Raw genomic sequence first — 16,711 nt, 5'->3', positions numbered from 1 at the left:
TTGGGGTTGGAGTTCTAGAGATGTTTAAAGGAACATCAGCAGGCTGTCTAGGGCAGGTGGTACTTGGCTGAGGCAGAAAAGAGGCCCAGTAAACACTGGATCCACGCCATCTCTTCCAATAGATTAGTAGATCCCAACAGCCCAAACAGTGTTTAATTCATGTGTTTAATTCCTGAATGCTATGCCCTATCCAAAGCATTAACTCTTCTCTTTGTGTAAGCACCTGTTCCTGCAGAATCAGGATATGGGGACAATCTGGCTAGAGCCACAGACCAGATGCTTCTGCAGCTTGGGGTTTCTCCACTGTCCTCAGGACACTGTCATAATAACATAAGTATTTTCTGCCTAGTGGAAGTGATGTATGAAAAGACAGTTATTTAGACACCTCTCCTCTAAAAATAAATAGGTTGGTATCTCTAAACCTGGCCATCCTTGACATATGCACAGAAAATAGAGTGAGAAATAATTCATTGCTCACATGTCCTAGTGAAAACATGCTCTTTTCCTAGGGCTTCTGCACATGGCTTAGACGGAACTAGTTCCCAGGAGATTTCTGTACTGAGTTTTCAGAACTGGGCTCTAATTCATCCAAAATACCTGGAGAATGTGAGGGAAATTGCTGAGGGTAAAGAGAATGAGGAGGAAGATACATATGTAAATAGAAATTAAATATCTGATTGATTCCATGATCATCTTTGACACATCTATGAAAAGTGCCTGGCATGTGTTAGCTCCAGCACAAAAGGTGTACCTCAAGGTGTACCTGGGCTGGGACTCTTTTATTCCTGACCCAAGGAGGCATGTCAATGACCAGTCATTTATAACAAGCACAGAGTGCACACTTGGCTTTTTTCTCCCAGAAAGTGACAGGCAACAGAAGACTTTTCTCAAAGCCACTTTGTCACTGGCTAGCACCCCCAGAGCACACAGTTCTCTGCTACTTTACAATGTATTTTCCCCAAAAAAGTAAACATCAGATTGTTCCAGGACATCTATGGTGCCAGGAACCTTCATTTATGTTACAGGAGAATGATTCATCTAGATTTCTTCCCTCATTTCAGAAGGTTCCTGGTCCTGCAGCACAACTTCAAAGCCCCTCTTCCCGGGCAACTTCCCGCCAGAGCGGGAAGTTGTGCTGGGGCTGCCAGGACTCAGCCTGACCCAGGTTCTGGCTCCGCACAGCCCCACACGGTCTGTACGTGGCCTTGCCCTCCTGCTGCTATTGACTCCAGAAGCGTGACTTCTTCCTATTCAAAGGAGCTAAAGGAAGCCGAAAGTGTGGTTTCGGTGATAGAACAGCGCGGGACTACAGATAGAAAACTGGCTTTTGCCCGGGCGCGGAAGGGAACAGGGCCGCTGGGAAGTCCGCGCGGCGTCGGCTCCCCTCTCCTCTCTCCAGGCCTTTCCTACAACTCGCTACGGAATACGGTCGCAAGCTCTAGTCGCTCCCTCCGGCCTCAGTGTGAACACTCAGGACCACGTTCCCTAGCAGGCGCCAAGCGCGCCATTGGCAGTGTTGCCACGCCCTCGCCTCCCGCCCCCAAGCTATGACGCATGCCCAGTTCGGCTAACTCGTGTTCCCAGGGGGTGACGGGAAGCGGAAGTACTCGGAGCGCCCGGGAGGGAGGCTCTAGTTCACAGAAGCTGTTGTCATCCGCCACTGAGGTTTTGGGACTTGGCAGAGAAGTAAGGGGAGGGGTGATGGTGATGGGCTTGATGGGGAGGAATGGCGGGGCTGTGGGGTCGTGTGTTGGCGCACCTTTGGGGATTGAGTGACCCCGGCAGTGGGGTATGTTGGCTCTTGGGTCAGCGAGTCATGGATGGACTGATGGCATTGAGTCATTCAGTGACTACTACTGAGTCCTATTAAAGGCCAGGCTTCCAGACCGGTTCTCACACTAATCTGCACCGGAGCCCTATGCAGTGGTGCTACAATTAGCTTTATTTTAGAGACAAAGCAGGACAGTGTGGCTCAGCACCTGTCTGAAGTCACGTGGGTGTTAATCTCTAGAGATCCTTTTACTTTTCCTTCCGGGTAACACTTAGCCCTTTCCAGTGTGTCCTGTCCTTTATTTATTATGTTTATCTTTTCCTGTCTCCCCTACTAAAATTAATAAGCTCCAAAAGAGAATAGAAATCAGGTTTTGTTCACTTATATGTCTCCAATACATAAAAGAGGCTCATAAAAGTTACTCAACTTATGCCTTAAATTAATAGAAGTGGCACAGCTGGCCATCAGTTGGTTCTAGAGTCTGGACTCCTAGTACAGCAGTGTTGAACTCTGGCAATACTGGAGCTCATCATGAATGTTAAATCTTGAAACTAGAAAGAGTCACTATGCCTCCATGAAAAGTAGCATAGGGATCGCTAATGGAATCTCCTGTGGTCATTGTGTTTCCAGGGCAGAGTGTACAACTGAGACCACTGCTAACCAACTTCAGACTCCAGCTTATCAGTGCCCTGGCTTCCTCAGTCAGTCTAAGAAGCCCCAGCCTGAGACCTCTGGAGGAGGTGAGCTCTCGGGGTGGGAGGCAGAAATCTACTGCTGCAATGATGGTCCCAGCCATTTGCATTTGTCTCTGAGTTCCTTGGTGCTGCCTACTTGGGAACAAGAGAGTTCCTCTTGGGTGAGTTGGAGGAGAAGCCTCAGCCCAGAGTTGGAGACTCACAGAACAACAGTCCTAGAAAAGTTGGACCTACAGTGGCCTTTGACCCTCCATTCAGCTGAGAGAGCAAGGCTGACTTAACTTCCATGTGCCATCAAATTCCATGTGCCAGTAGGTAGTTTGATCCTAACAGGGAGAAAGAGAGATGAATGTCATAGGTGGCTGGAGGCATAGATGGAACAGCTGTGCTGCTACAGTGGCTGCAATGGCAGGATGAAGCTGGGAACAGTTACACCTTTCTCCTCTCCCTAGCACATATAAGTTCACAGCATTATGCTCCCTTCTCTTGTCACTGAGCCTTCTGGATTTGAGTTGGTCCCTTAGCATTAGCATCACACACTCTGAAGTACATGCTGAATCTCCATCCTGAACAAAATGAAGAAATACATTTTATATTTTTAGAGTTTGGAATTTCAGAGCAGTCTCCAGGTATGCTGTCATCCAGTTCTGTTGCCTCTTTCTGATGTTTTCGAAATGGCCTGAGAAGGTGCCTTGTTAAGCTCCCCAGGGCTGACCCTGTTGTCCTGATGCTGCTATAGTGACTGTTGCAGTGCAGGATGGTTACTCTGCACTGGAGCTCCTTGCTGGAACTTTCTTTGGAAAACTGTCCAACAAGGAAGAGCATGGCAATCCAAATGCCAGTGGTGTGAAAGGAGAAAGCGACAGGGTAGGGATAGATGGTGAGGAGCCAGTAAAGAGTAGAGGGCCAGGAAGGCAAACACAGACGCACAGTAGTTTTCAGCTTCCCAAAGAACTGACAGTGCTGGAATCTGACCTGTCCTCAGCTGTCCTTTTCCCCAGCTCTCTCAATCCCATTTCATTTCTAAACCACATCAAGGGATTCTTCTCATTCACCGTCTGTCTGCCAAAGGTCTCTTCATCTGAGTGTGGTTATAAGTGATGTTTAATATTTTTAAATTTTTATATTTCTCAAATAAATAAAAAAAAAGAAAATTGAAATCATCATTCAAAGGTAATCAGTGCCATTTCAAAAACTGCTCTTTGGAACCATATTGATTAACATAAATGAGATCACATTGTACTTGTTTTTTTTGTAACCTGATTTTAAAATTCTAAGCACAGTAATTTAAAAAGCCTATGTAATGGGGCTGGGGCTGCAGCTCAGTGGCAGAACACTTGCCTCGCATGTGTGAGGCACTGGGTTCAATCCTCGGCACCACATATAAATAAATAAAAAAGGCATGCTGTTCATCTACAACTACATTTTTTTTTTTAAATAAAGCATATGTAAATGTGTCTTTTTATATTTCTTATTTTTAATAGTATCCTTTGCTGGAAGTTTAGTTGCTTCCAAAATTTGGAAATGACTACAGTGAACATCCTTGCAGATTTGTGCACATTTATTATTGTTTAGTTCTGATAAATTTCTTGCAATAAAATCGTGGAGATAGAGGAGGTATCTTTAAACGTAAGTCATACTTCTCTCCAGTAAGGAAAACAAAAATCCCTTTGTAAAACCCACATGATCTTAGCGTAATCCCAAGGAAACAGACTGGGTATACCAGGCCATGTTTCTAGATCATTCTCCGCAGGGTTCAAAGATGACTATTATTAGGCTGGTACTGGTGGTGTTATGACTGTCCCCACTGATATTGACCTTCCTAATTCTGCCCTTTTAGGCCTCCATCCTTTGTCCAGAGCAGAACAGGATGGCCATTTCCCAGGTAAGTCCCTGATTTCTCCCTACTTTGTCTTCTAGTAAAATTGAGCAGCTTTTTGTAATGTGTATAGTAAACTTAAAAAAAAACACCTAATTATCCCCTCTGTCCTGTTTTCTACTGAACCTGTCTACCTCAGGGACAGAGAGATGAAGACAGACATATAGATACAGGGGAAAGGGAAGACAGTTTCTCTACTCCTTCCTTTGGCATATGTACCTCATCTTTCCATATATTTATCAAATATACATTTCCTTAAATCTGTATTTACCTATATAGATTCATCTTGCTTTTTCCCTTTCTTCACTTCTAGGTCACTTGTTCTTATTCATTACATTTAAAATATAAAGGTAAATTTGCCCTTAATGTTTTAATGTACATACACAAAAATAATAGTCAAAACTATCAATTTTTCCTCCCCCAGTCCCACATTCTTCCTCAGAGATGCACGCTATTAACATGTTAGTGATATCCTGGTGTAGATGCTTTTATGTCAGTTTAATTAAGCAAAAATATATATGTGTATGTGTATATAAATGTACATGTTATATATGCATATGTAACTATGTATGTGAATACCTATAAGTGTTTACATTACTGCCATCATACTCTCCTATCCATCTTTTACCACCTTATTATTATTAATAGTAGTGTTCCTTGTCAATATGAAAAGATTAATTCAATTCCAGTTTTATAGAATGGATATTATCATTTAATTATTTGTCTATTGATAGATAATTAGGTTTTAATTTTTCTTTTAATATCAAAACAGTGCCTTATAAGCAATGTTTCTATTTGTTCTGTAACATGTTTATTGAGGATATACCTGAAAGTTGGATTTTTGAGACAAAGGTATTCATACTTTAAGTTTGCCCTAAGTCTTTACTAATTACTACTTTCACAGAATGTTAAAATACCAGATAATTTCTATGTTCAAGGTTTCCAGGCTAATGAAATATCAAAGGGAATCAAATTTATTTTATGAGTGCATTTAACCTTAAATGTGATGAAGATATTACAAAAGAGAAAATTATAGACCAATTTCACTTAGGATATAGATGTCAAAATTCTAAAACCATATGCTGAGTTGAATGTGAATAATTGTAATTGAGCATGTTTCAAGGTAATTTTTACTCATGGCAAAATTTCAAGCAAAAGCTTTGTTAAACAAAAGAAGAAAAATAATTCTTCCTGTCACCCATCCCCAAGTCTTTCTCTCCTTCAGTTTTCTTACATTCTATCTAGATACATGAATCAGTTTTTCGTTTCTTTTTCCTTTTTTTTTTTTTTGATACTATGGATTGAGCACAGGGGCACTTTCCCACTCAGTTACATCCCCAGACCTTTTAATATTTTTCTTTATTTTGAGGCAGGGTGTGGCTAAGTTGCTGAGGCTGACTCCAAACTTCCTGTCCTCTTGCCTCAGCCTCCCTAGAGTAGCCAAGATTGCAAGCATATGCTACCATGTCTAGCTTCTTTCTCTTTCATATGTATAAATGTTATTATTTTTCCTTTTACTAGATTTAAGCTTCACAAGTTCAGGAGATTTATTTATTTTATTAATCTTGACATCCACGGGACCTAACACTTCAGTGTCTATTCAGTAAATATGCATTGAATGTATAAGATATTTTAACAATCTACTTCCCCTACAAAGTTTAACATAATTTAAGTATATAATCCTGTGTATACAGTAGTCCCACTTTGCCTATGGCTTTGCTTTCTGTGGTTTCAGTTTCATGCAGTTCTTTGGTCTGAAAATATTAAATGGAAAATTCCAGAAATGAACAATTTATAAGTTTTAACTTGGATATAATTCTGCATAATGTGATGAAATCTTGTGCTTTCTTGTTTCAACCTTGTCAAGCTTCCATCGTCCCTTTATTCAGTCTATCCACATTGTGTATGCTAGCCACCCATTAGTCTCTTATTAGTCATCTTATTTATCCGATCCACTGACAGACTATCACAGTACTTGTGTTCATATAACTCTTATGTAGTAACATTATATTAGATGCCTATGTCATTTTCCTCATTTCATCTCATCATATAGACACCATATCTCACATCATCATAAGAAGTATGGTACAGTGAGATATTCTGAAAGAGAAAACACATTCACATAACTTACAGTTTATTGTTATAATTGTTTTGTTTTATTATTGTTGTTAATATCTCATTATACCTAATTTATCGTTAAGTATGTCTGTATTGGAAAAAAAAATAGTATGTAAAGGGATTCAGTATTATCCATGATTTCAGGCATCCATTGGAGGTCTTGAAATATATCCCCTGCAGATAAGGGAGGACTACTATAATACTCTGCCATATTGCAACTAGTGAACAACATAAGAACAAATGTATAGAGAAAGACAAAATACTGTAGTGTCTTAAAAGGGGGTGCTGAAGACAGACCACATAGATTTTAATCTCTAGTTCCAAGCTATGATCTGGGATAGTTACTTTATGTTCTGTGCACCTTATATTCCTCATCTGTCAAGTTTCTCCTAGGATGGTGATGAGGATTAAAATCTTTAGTACAGGTAAAGGTCTTAGAATGGGCACAGAGTATGCACTCAGTGTGCATGAGGTGTCATGTCCCAATTCCCCCAGCTGATCCCTTGTGTTAAAGAGGAATGTGCTGTTACAGGAATCCCTGACCTTCAGGGACGTGTTTGTGGACTTCACCCTGGAAGAGTGGCAGCAACTGGACCCTGCTCAGAAAAACCTCTACAGGGATGTCATGCTTGAGAACTACAGCCACCTGGTGTCTCTGGGTGAGGGACTGCTGCACAGGGTGACATGGAATGCCCCCAGGAGTATCTCCTTCTCTAAGCTGCTGCAAGCTCAGTGGCATTGAAACCCTCAGTGAATTTGGGCAGGAGGCTCAGTGTCAACAATTCATAGTTCCATTAGGTCACTGGATAGGACATTTGTGCTCTCGCCTTCTAGGTGACTGCTCTATACAGGGGCAGGTTGCTGCGTGCATGGGGTAGTCACCGGGGCTGCACCATCTTCAGCCTGAAGGGATGGACCGTGGTCTGGAATGCCCGTAGCATTAATGCCACAGTCTTATGTCATTTCTCCTGAACAGGGTATCTACTTGCCCAACCAGATGTGATCTTCAGGTTGGGACAAGGAGAAGAAGCCTGGAGGGCAGATGGAAGGACTCCCATACAGAGCTGTCCAGGTAAGCAGAATCCAGGTGTGTCAGGCCAGGATAAGGAACCCAGTTGTGTGTAAGAGCTGGGCTCCTGGGCTGCACTTAGGAGCTCTTCTCAGCCCCTAGACTTGTGACATGACTCTGGTCTGAAGAATGAGCTGTGGTGATATCCAAATGAGGCTCCTACCTTGTTTGCCTTTTGTGGTCTCTAGTGTTCTTCACCTGGCATTCACACAGAGGGTGGTCTTTCTGATTCTGAGATCCCACCTCTCTTCCAGCCTCCTGGCTTGCTAGGGAGAAGTGCCAAGCCCATTCTCATCTCTTTCCCTCTCCTTTCTGGAAGCTTTTAAGACTTTATTCCCCCTTCTTGGACTTTTGTGTTTTTACTGGAATAATTGTAGGCAAAACACCAATTTCCTGTCTATTGAGCATGCTGTACAAGGGCAAGTTGCTACGTGCATGGGGTAGTCACCGGGGCTGCACCATCTTAAGCCTGAAGGGATGGACCTTGGTCTGGAATGCCCACAGCATTCCAAGCCCTTTCAGTCTGAAATTTGGAGTCTTTGTTTTAGCCTCAAGAAAATTATTCTACCTGGTTACTTTCCATTGGTATGGACGACAAAGCTTTGCTAGCAACCTTTAACTCTTTTAGGCCAGGTACCCACTATGTTCTCATCTGTCTTTGCTTTGAACCCAGATACCATAAACCTTCATACTGTTTCTGTTTTCTTATTTCTTCTCAGACTCTTACAAATCTGACTTGATGCCACTGCCATCCATCCATTTGCTTCTCTCAATAATACTTCCTTCCTTCTCAACTCTTTTTGTATTATTCAAAAAATACATAAACTTGAGAAGCCATTGCTTCCAGGTAGAATATTTCGTTGAACCATGTTTCAGTCCTGGATGGATGGAGCTGCCTTTTTCTTTGATTAGTTGGTTGTTTATTTTCACTTTGAGCTGCTTGTGGGGATCCAGAAACTCCAGATCTATTGGTCTCCTTTTGCTCTCCCATTTGTACTAATCCTCTCCATGAGCCCATCCCAGAGAAATTTGATTAGAATGCTTTTACTCTTCATAGTGTGGCCCATGAACCAGCAGCCTGCGAATTTCTGGGACTCTATGGTATCAGGCCTCACTGAAGATTTACTAAATCAGATTGTATATTTCAGCAAGCTCTTCAGAGAACTTGCAGGCACAGGACAGCTGAGGATACTGCTCTATTTTTCTTTTCTTTATTTTTTGTGGTGCTGATGATAGTATCTAGGGCCTTGCACATGCTAGGCAAGTACTCTACCATTGAGCTACACCCACAATCTGAGAAGCACTGCTTTTTAGAGATTCATTTCAGAGCAACATTCTTGGTCAAATGTTGGCCACATGGACCTATAGGTGATTCCCCAGGTGGTTTTCCCAGTGCCTAGTCCTACTGGGCAAATATACCCACTCTCTTAGAGGAACCCTGGACCAGTCTTTGTGGCCCCCACTGCTCTCCTGCTTCTCCTTGTTGTTGTTGTTTTTTTTAGCTATAGTATTGTTGTTATAGCTCAGTGCACCACCATATCTGCTGCCTCACAGAGGTGCATGAGGATTCCAGGTGTACTGATGGCACAATTTCTTAATTTCCAGTGATACCTGGAATTAGAATGAATGTTCTCATTTCACTGGTATCCTGAAAGGGATGAAAACTATATTCAGGATAGTCCACCCTCCTGAGTCACAATGCCTATTTATTTATTTAGTACCAGGGACTGAATTCAAGGGCACTTAACCACTGAATTATATCTCCAGCCATTTATATTTTTTAATTTTGAGACAGGGTCTCTCTAAGTTGCTTAGGGCCTGGCTAAATTGCTGAGGCTAGCTTTAAACTTGCAATCTTCCTGCCTCGATTTCCCAAGTCACTGGGATTACAGGTGTGTGCCCCCACACCCAGCACAATGTCCTTATATTAAAATTGCATTCTATTAAAATTTAATATAGACATGCACATGTACAGTCTGAGTGCAGAACATAGGATAAAATGTAATCTTAGATTCATTCCAAGTTACACCTCCCAAGAGCAGCCTTAACTAAAGGTTTCTGTTTTCAGTTCTTCTGTTGAGCACCACCATAGGTCTAGGGAATAGCTTTATTCCTACACTTCTTGAATTTTCATTTGTATCTCCCCTCAATGAAAGATAAGAATTAGCTTACTTACCCTTTGGCTTTCTGCTCTCAGCTCTTCATGTTACTTAAATTCTTATCTCCTTTGTTACATTTATAACTTTAAATAACATTTTTTTGCATTCCACATGGTAATTTCAAATGCAGTAGCTCAGGAGGCTGAGGCTAGAGGATTATGAGTTCAAAGCCAGCATAAGCAACTTAGTGCAGCCCTGAGTAACTCAGTGAGGCATTGTCTCTAAATAAAATACAAAAAGGGACTCAGGATGTGACTCAGTGTTAAGTGCCCCTGAGTTCAAATCCATGGTACCAAAAATAAAATGCCTAGCACACAGAGGAGTGTGCCTGTAATTGCAGCAACTTGGGAAGCTGAGGCAGAAAAATTGAAAGCCTGAGGCCAGCCTCAGCAATTGGTGAGATCCTGTCTCAAAAAAAGAAAAAGTCTGGGGATATAGGTCAGTGGTAAAGTCCCTTGGTTCAATCTCCAGTACCCCCCCCCACACACACATATACAAAAAAAAAAAACCTATAGCTTATTTCTCTACTGAAAACACAGAACCCTAGATAGAAGAGTGTGCATCTCATTTACCCAGTGTTGGACTAGTGGAAGACAATGAATAAATATTATATCGTTTTATACCTGGGCAGAGGAAGGAGACTTGTTATTCATCCACACACAAGTGGCTAAGAGTATGGACTTTGTAGCCACATAGTCTGGGTTCAAAATCTGGCCATTTCTCTCAGTAGCTGTCACTGTGGACAAATGGCTTTGCCTCTCTTCACTCATTGTAGAAGGGGGCTAATGATAAAACTTAGTGATTATCAAAAGTTAATGTATTGATGTATGTAAAGCAACTGAAATGATACCTGGCATAAAAGAAGCACTCAAAATTTCATCACTGTTTTTACCCATACAGAAGGGGAGTTTTCTCTTTGTTTTGTTTCATGGAGTGATTGTTAACCAGAGATATATTACATAATTGCTATGGAACTCTCACAATAGTCATGAGTAGGCCCCACTCTCTAGAATTTTTTTCAGAAACCTGGGTTAGGCCTGGTTAGGATTTTGAATAACATTCCAGAGAGTTCTAATGTCCATTTTTAGTTAAAGGTATGCTGCTTAACATATCTGCTAGAGGGATTTCAAGGAAATGGGAGACATAGCAAAGCCAGCATCCAAAAGCATGGGATCAGGATGGGATGGGAATACAGGAGCATGTGGACTTGCTCATAATTCCCAAGGGTGGATGCAAAAAGCAACTTGAATTGCTTCCCATTCTTCCATACTTAATCTATTTGGGGACTGTAAACCACCCCCCCCCCATGCCTGGATAGGTCTCTGATAGTTCTCTAGGTTAATTTCAGATAATAAAAGTCTCCTAGGAACTGTTGGTCTCAAGAGTAACCTCACTATCATAATAAAAATTATCATCAAATCCCATGTAGTGGTAGAACCTCTGAAATTTATGTAACATTTATTGATCTTTTCACAGAACGAATTTTTAGCTTTGTTAATTTCTCTGTGGTTTCTCTTTGTTTTGTTGATTTTTCTTCTTTTACTTTTATTTCCTCTTTTCTATTTAGGCTGCTGGATTTGCTTTGCTATTCTTTACCCAGATTTCCCCCCCAACATTTTATTATGAAAATTTTCATAAAGAACAAGTAAAAGAGTTACAGATTGAATGCACATATAATATCTCCACCTGGATTCAATAATTAACATTTTGCTATATTTGATTTATCTCCTGTCTGTCTGCGAATTCCTCTGTCCTTCCATCAGTTTACCTTTTTTTTTTGCAGCGCTTTTCAAAGTAAGTTGCAGAGACTAGTACACTTCGCCCCCTGAATTTCCTATAGGCATATCATTGGTGCTTATGAGGTATTTTAATAAAAGGATATGCTTTATTGGCATGTGATCTTTGGCTATATGTTGTAATATTCTAATATAATTCTCTGTATATATTTTCTTTGTATAGTCATTATATATTTATGCTGATGTTACTGTGTTGCTTTTTTTTTCCAAGTGAGATTTATTGAGGTATAATAATGTCCAGTATGAAGTTCACCTTCCCTAGGTACACAGTTCTATAATTTTGACAAATATAATTATGTAACTATCACCACAATCAAGATATTCAACATTTTCATCTCTCCCAAAACACCTTTGTTTCCTTTTATAATTAAACTTTCTCTCCACCCCAGGCTTCAACTCTTTCCCTTCTAGTTTCTTTCTTTCTAGAATTTCATATAAATGAGTCATATATGACTTCTTTCACTTACTTTAATGCTTTTTAGGTTCATCCATGTTGTGCATACATCAGCAGTTTGTTCCTTTTTATAGCTGAGTAGTGTTCCAGTTTATCGATGGACCAGTTAATGCACATATGACTTGTTCCCAGTTTTTGGCTATTATGAATGAAGCTTGTGAACATTCTTGTACAGGTATTTGTATGGACCTATGATTTCATATCTCTTGGGAAATATGAGATTTAGAGTGGGATTGCCTGGTCTTATGGTAAGCACATATTTAACTTTGTAAGATATTGCAAAGTATTTTCTAATGTGGCTGTATCATTTTGTTTTCCCACCAGCAACTCACCTTTCTAGTAGGTATGTAGGGGATCTCATTGTGATTTAAATTTGCATTTATATAATAATTAATTATATTGGGCACATTTTCATGTGCTTATTTGCTATCTCTGTACCTTCTGTGGTCAAGTATCTGTTGAAATATTTTGCTATTTTGGTTTATTATTAAATCGTATGGGTTATTTATACATTCTGGCTATAAGTTTTCACCAGCTATGTGTTTTCCAAGTATTTATTCCCAGGCTGTGGCTTGTTTTGTTATTAATAATATCTTTCATAAATGTTTTTTGTTTTTGATAGAGTCTAGTTTATCAAGTTTTTCTTCTGTGATCATACTTTTTTGTGTCCTATTTAGCAACCTCTAACCCAGTAACAAAGATTTTTTTTCACATGTTTTATTCCAGGAGATTTATCATTTTAATTCTTATATTTAAGGAGTTAATTTTTGTATCTGGTGTGAGGTAAGGGTTAGCATTCTTTTATATTATTCTTTGCATATGCATTTCCAAATGTTCCTGTAACATTTTTGAAAAGGCCATTCTTTCTTAATTAATTTACTTTGGCATCATTTTTGAAAATTATTTGAGCACTTATGTTTCAACCTATATACCAGTCACACTGTCTTAATTACTGTAGCCTTATATTAAGTGCTTAAATCAGGTAGTGTGAGTCCTCTAACCTTCTTTCCCTTTTCATAATATTTTGGCTATTCTAGGTCCTTAATATTTTCTTACAAATTTTAGAATCATCTTTTCAACTTCTGTCAAAGGCCTGCAAAGGATTTTGTATGAGATTGCATTGAATCTGTGGATCATTGATATGTTAACAATATACAGTCCTTTAATTCATAAATATGGTATATCTCTCCATTTACTTGTGTCTTAAATTTGTTCTCTGTAATATTTTGCAGTTTTGAATGAACAGGTCTTGCAATATTTTCTTCAACTTACCCCTATATTTTATGTTCATAGAAGGTAATATAAATGGTGTGTTTATGCATATACACATACATATTTGTTTTATATTTCAATTTCTCATTGGTCATTGCCAGTTATAGAAATATAACTGATTTTTTATGTGGTTTTTGTATCCTGGAACCTTTCTAAGCTCACACTAGTGCTAGTAGCTCTTTTATATATGGCTTGGCATTTTCTATATAATTTATCATGTTATGAATAAGGAGAGTTTCTTTCTTCCCAATCTAGATGCCTTTACTTTTTTTCTTGCTTTATTGTACTGGCTAGGATCCTCGCTATAAATATTGACAAGGAATAGGGAGGGCAACATATTTGCCTTGATCCTCATCTCAGGACAAATACATTCACTCTCTCACCATTAGGTATAAGTTTACTTATAGGATTTTTCATAGATGACCTGATAAAAGTTGAGGATATTTCCTTCTAATCCTGGTTTTCTCCAAGTTTTTATCATTAATGAATGTTGAACATACTTTTTATGGATCAATTGATACATTGTATTGTTTCTCCCTAAGATAGTTGCATTTTATATTATTATTGATATTATTAGATTTAGGCCTATCATTGTATTATTTCTTTTCTGTTTGACCTCCTTCCTTTTGTTTGTTGTTCTGCTTCACTGTTCTACTCTTTGGAATATTTGACTATTTTTTTTAATTTAACTTTTTATTTTTATGTAATTGTAGGTTCTCATGCTCTTGTAAGAAATACTACAGAGAGACCACATGTACCCTTTATCCTGTTTTCCACAATGGTGACAGCTTGAAAAACCTTGATATAAATCACAGCAAGCATATTGATATTGCTAAAATCAAGATACAGAATATATTTCTATTACCACAAGGATCTCTATATTGCTATTTTATAGCCAGACCTATTTCCTTCCACTCCCAACTCTTCCTTATATTATTAATTTATTCTCCATTTCTATGATTCTTTCATTTCAAAATTATTATATAAATGGAGTCATGTGGTATGAAACTATATGGGATTGGAGCTTTTCACCCAGCATAATTCTATGCAGATTCACCCTGTTGTGTGTTCCAATAGTTTCTTCCTTTCAATTACTGAGTAGTAATTCACCAAATGGATACACCATAGTTTGTTTAACATTCCCCCTTTGAAGGATATTCCTATTTTCAACTTTGTTGATTTCTGTCCTAATTTTTACTCTTTTCTTCTGATGATCTTTCTTCATTTCTAACATATATATTCAGAGCTGTAAATATCCCTCCAAATTCTGCTTTAGCTATGTCCTACAAATTATATGTTGTTTTTAAATTTTTGTTTCATTCAAAATATTTTAGATGTCCCTTAAGGCTTATTTAGAAGTAAGTATGTCTTTAAATTTCCAAATATATGGGGTTTTCCAAGTATCTTTCTCTCATTGATTTAATTGATACTGTTATTGCACATATTATTTCTTATAAATTTGTTATATTTTGTTTTAAGACCCAGAATATGTCTTATCTTGGTGAATGTTTGATATGCACTTGAAAAGAATGTGTATCCTGCTGTTGTTGGATGTAGTGTTTTATGAATGTCAATTAGTGGAGTTGGCTGATAGCGCCATTCACATTATCTATATTCTTGTTGATTTTCTGTCTACTCATTCTATCAATTATTGAGACAAAGAGTGTTGAAGTCTCCAACAATAATTGTGGATTTGTCTGTTTCTCTTTCAGATGTATCCATTTTTGCCTCATGTATTTTGAAGTGCTGTTATTAGGTACATATGCTTTTAGGATTGTTATTTCTTCTTGGAGAATTAACCATTTTATCATTTTGTAATGTCCTTCTTTGTCTTAGAAATCTTTCTTGTTCTGAAGTCATTGTCTGAAATTATTCTAGTTACTCCAGCTTTCTCTTAGCTAGGTTTTCATGTTATATATCCATCCCTTTACATATTTTAAATTGAAAGACTTTATTTTTAGTATAGTTTTAGATTTATAGTAAAATATTTATAGTAAAATAGACCAGCTAGTACCAAAAGTTTCCTTATACCTCTCCCCAACCCCAGTTTTTCCTAATAGTAACATCTTGCATTAGTGGAGTATACTTGTTACAATTTATGTGTGAATGTTAATACATTATTAACTAAAGTCCATATGTTACATTAGGGTTCACTCTTTATGTTGTACAGTTCTATGGAAATGCTCAAAAATCCACCATTAATGCATTATACAGAATAATCTCAGTGCCCTAAAATTTCCCTATGCTTCACTTTTTCATCCTTTTTCCCCTCCCTCCTGGCAAGCACTGATCTTTTTACTGTCTCTGTAGTTTTGCCTTTCCCAGAATGTTATATGTTTGGAATCACACAATATATAGCCTTTTCAGACTGGCTTCTTTCAAATAGCATATGTATTTAAGTTTCCTCTATGTTCATGGCTTGATAGCTCATTTCTTTTTATTGATGAATAATATTCCATTGTATAGATGTACCAGTTTGTTTATCCATTCAGCTACTAAAGGATATCTTAGTTGCTTCCAGTTTGGGGCCATTATGAGTAGAGCTGCTATAAACATCCATGTACAGACTTCTGTGGACATATTTTCAACTCATTGTGTATCATTTCCCTTTGAAGTTTAGGATTATTTTTTACTGTGAACTCCTTTTCAGTGAGAGTTCTTTTTTATGAAAGCTATGGAAACATCACTGTAGAACGGTTTAGAAATGGAGCCCACTAGTTTCACTAATGTAGAATCAATTTAGGTGTATTTTTCAACTTTGGGGGTCTTGTATGATACTTCAAATGTCCATTTGGGATGTACTCCCACATGTGGTAGAGGAGTAGGGTTCTGATTTCTTATAAGTAACTCCTTATTCTTCTTACCATTTTCATTAACTAGTGGGTGACATCACTCTAATTCCTATTTCACAAACAGAGATGGTTTTCATGATTCCCAGCTTTAAACTGGGAGCTCAATTCTAGTTCTTTGCATATTTATGCCCCTGTGGCCTGGAATTCACACTCATGATTAGAGCCTTAATCTCTCAACTGCAAAGCCACACAGATTTGGTTTTCATTCACCCTATCACTTTAAATTTCTTCTTCATTTTTGTCACCTAGTAAATTTCTTGGTTTTTAGCTTGGCTGCATATTATATTTTTTTGGTTAAATTTGGGCCAGCATTTCCTTGCATTTGCAGTCAGCACAAGTAGGGGTGGTGGAACATGGGGAGGATCCATCCACATCAGCTCAAGTCATGTTGATAGGAGTTCACCACAGGGCATTTAGGGCTTAATGTTTTCCCATAATATTATAGTTTAAAAAGACTTACAAATTGAAGGACTTATCATATTTTCCCCCTAGAAGTCTGGCAAGTTGATGAGCAGATAGATAACTACAAGGAAAGTCAAGACAGACCTCTGTGGCAAGCTGCAATCATAGACAAGGAAACACTGAAGGATGAAAGTAATCAAGAATGCAGAACATGCAGAAAAATCATTTATCTGAGCAAATGCTT

The 16,711-nt window shown here is 38.5% G+C and overlaps 1 protein-coding gene across 11 annotated transcripts in view; it reads left to right on the top strand.

The window, feature by feature from the left end:
• Positions 1-1,343: 1,343 nt before the first annotated feature.
• The window catches only part of Krabd4 (KRAB domain containing 4), a 55,015-nt gene continuing 39,647 nt past the window's right edge, over positions 1,344-16,711 (top strand). For 3 of the 11 annotated variants that reach the window (XR_013431862.1, XM_078034916.1, XM_078034915.1), the window contains exons 1-4: positions 1,344-1,686; positions 4,307-4,351; positions 6,996-7,122; positions 7,440-7,535. Coding sequence is in view for 8 of the 11 variants with exons in the window: in XM_078034916.1 (XP_077891042.1) it covers positions 1,555-1,686; positions 4,307-4,351; positions 6,996-7,122; positions 7,440-7,535 (400 nt within the window). In the remaining 3 variants the exon portion in view is untranslated. The other 8 variants (XR_013431864.1, XR_013431863.1, XM_078034921.1 and 5 more) reach the window with 8 other exon arrangements.

This window comes from Ictidomys tridecemlineatus, chromosome X (genome assembly GCF_052094955.1).
Source record: "Ictidomys tridecemlineatus isolate mIctTri1 chromosome X, mIctTri1.hap1, whole genome shotgun sequence".
In the NCBI taxonomy this organism is placed as follows: Eukaryota; Metazoa; Chordata; class Mammalia; order Rodentia; family Sciuridae; genus Ictidomys; species Ictidomys tridecemlineatus.
Note: the sequence above shows the minus strand (reverse complement) of the source record. Positions and strands in the feature narration are given on the sequence as shown.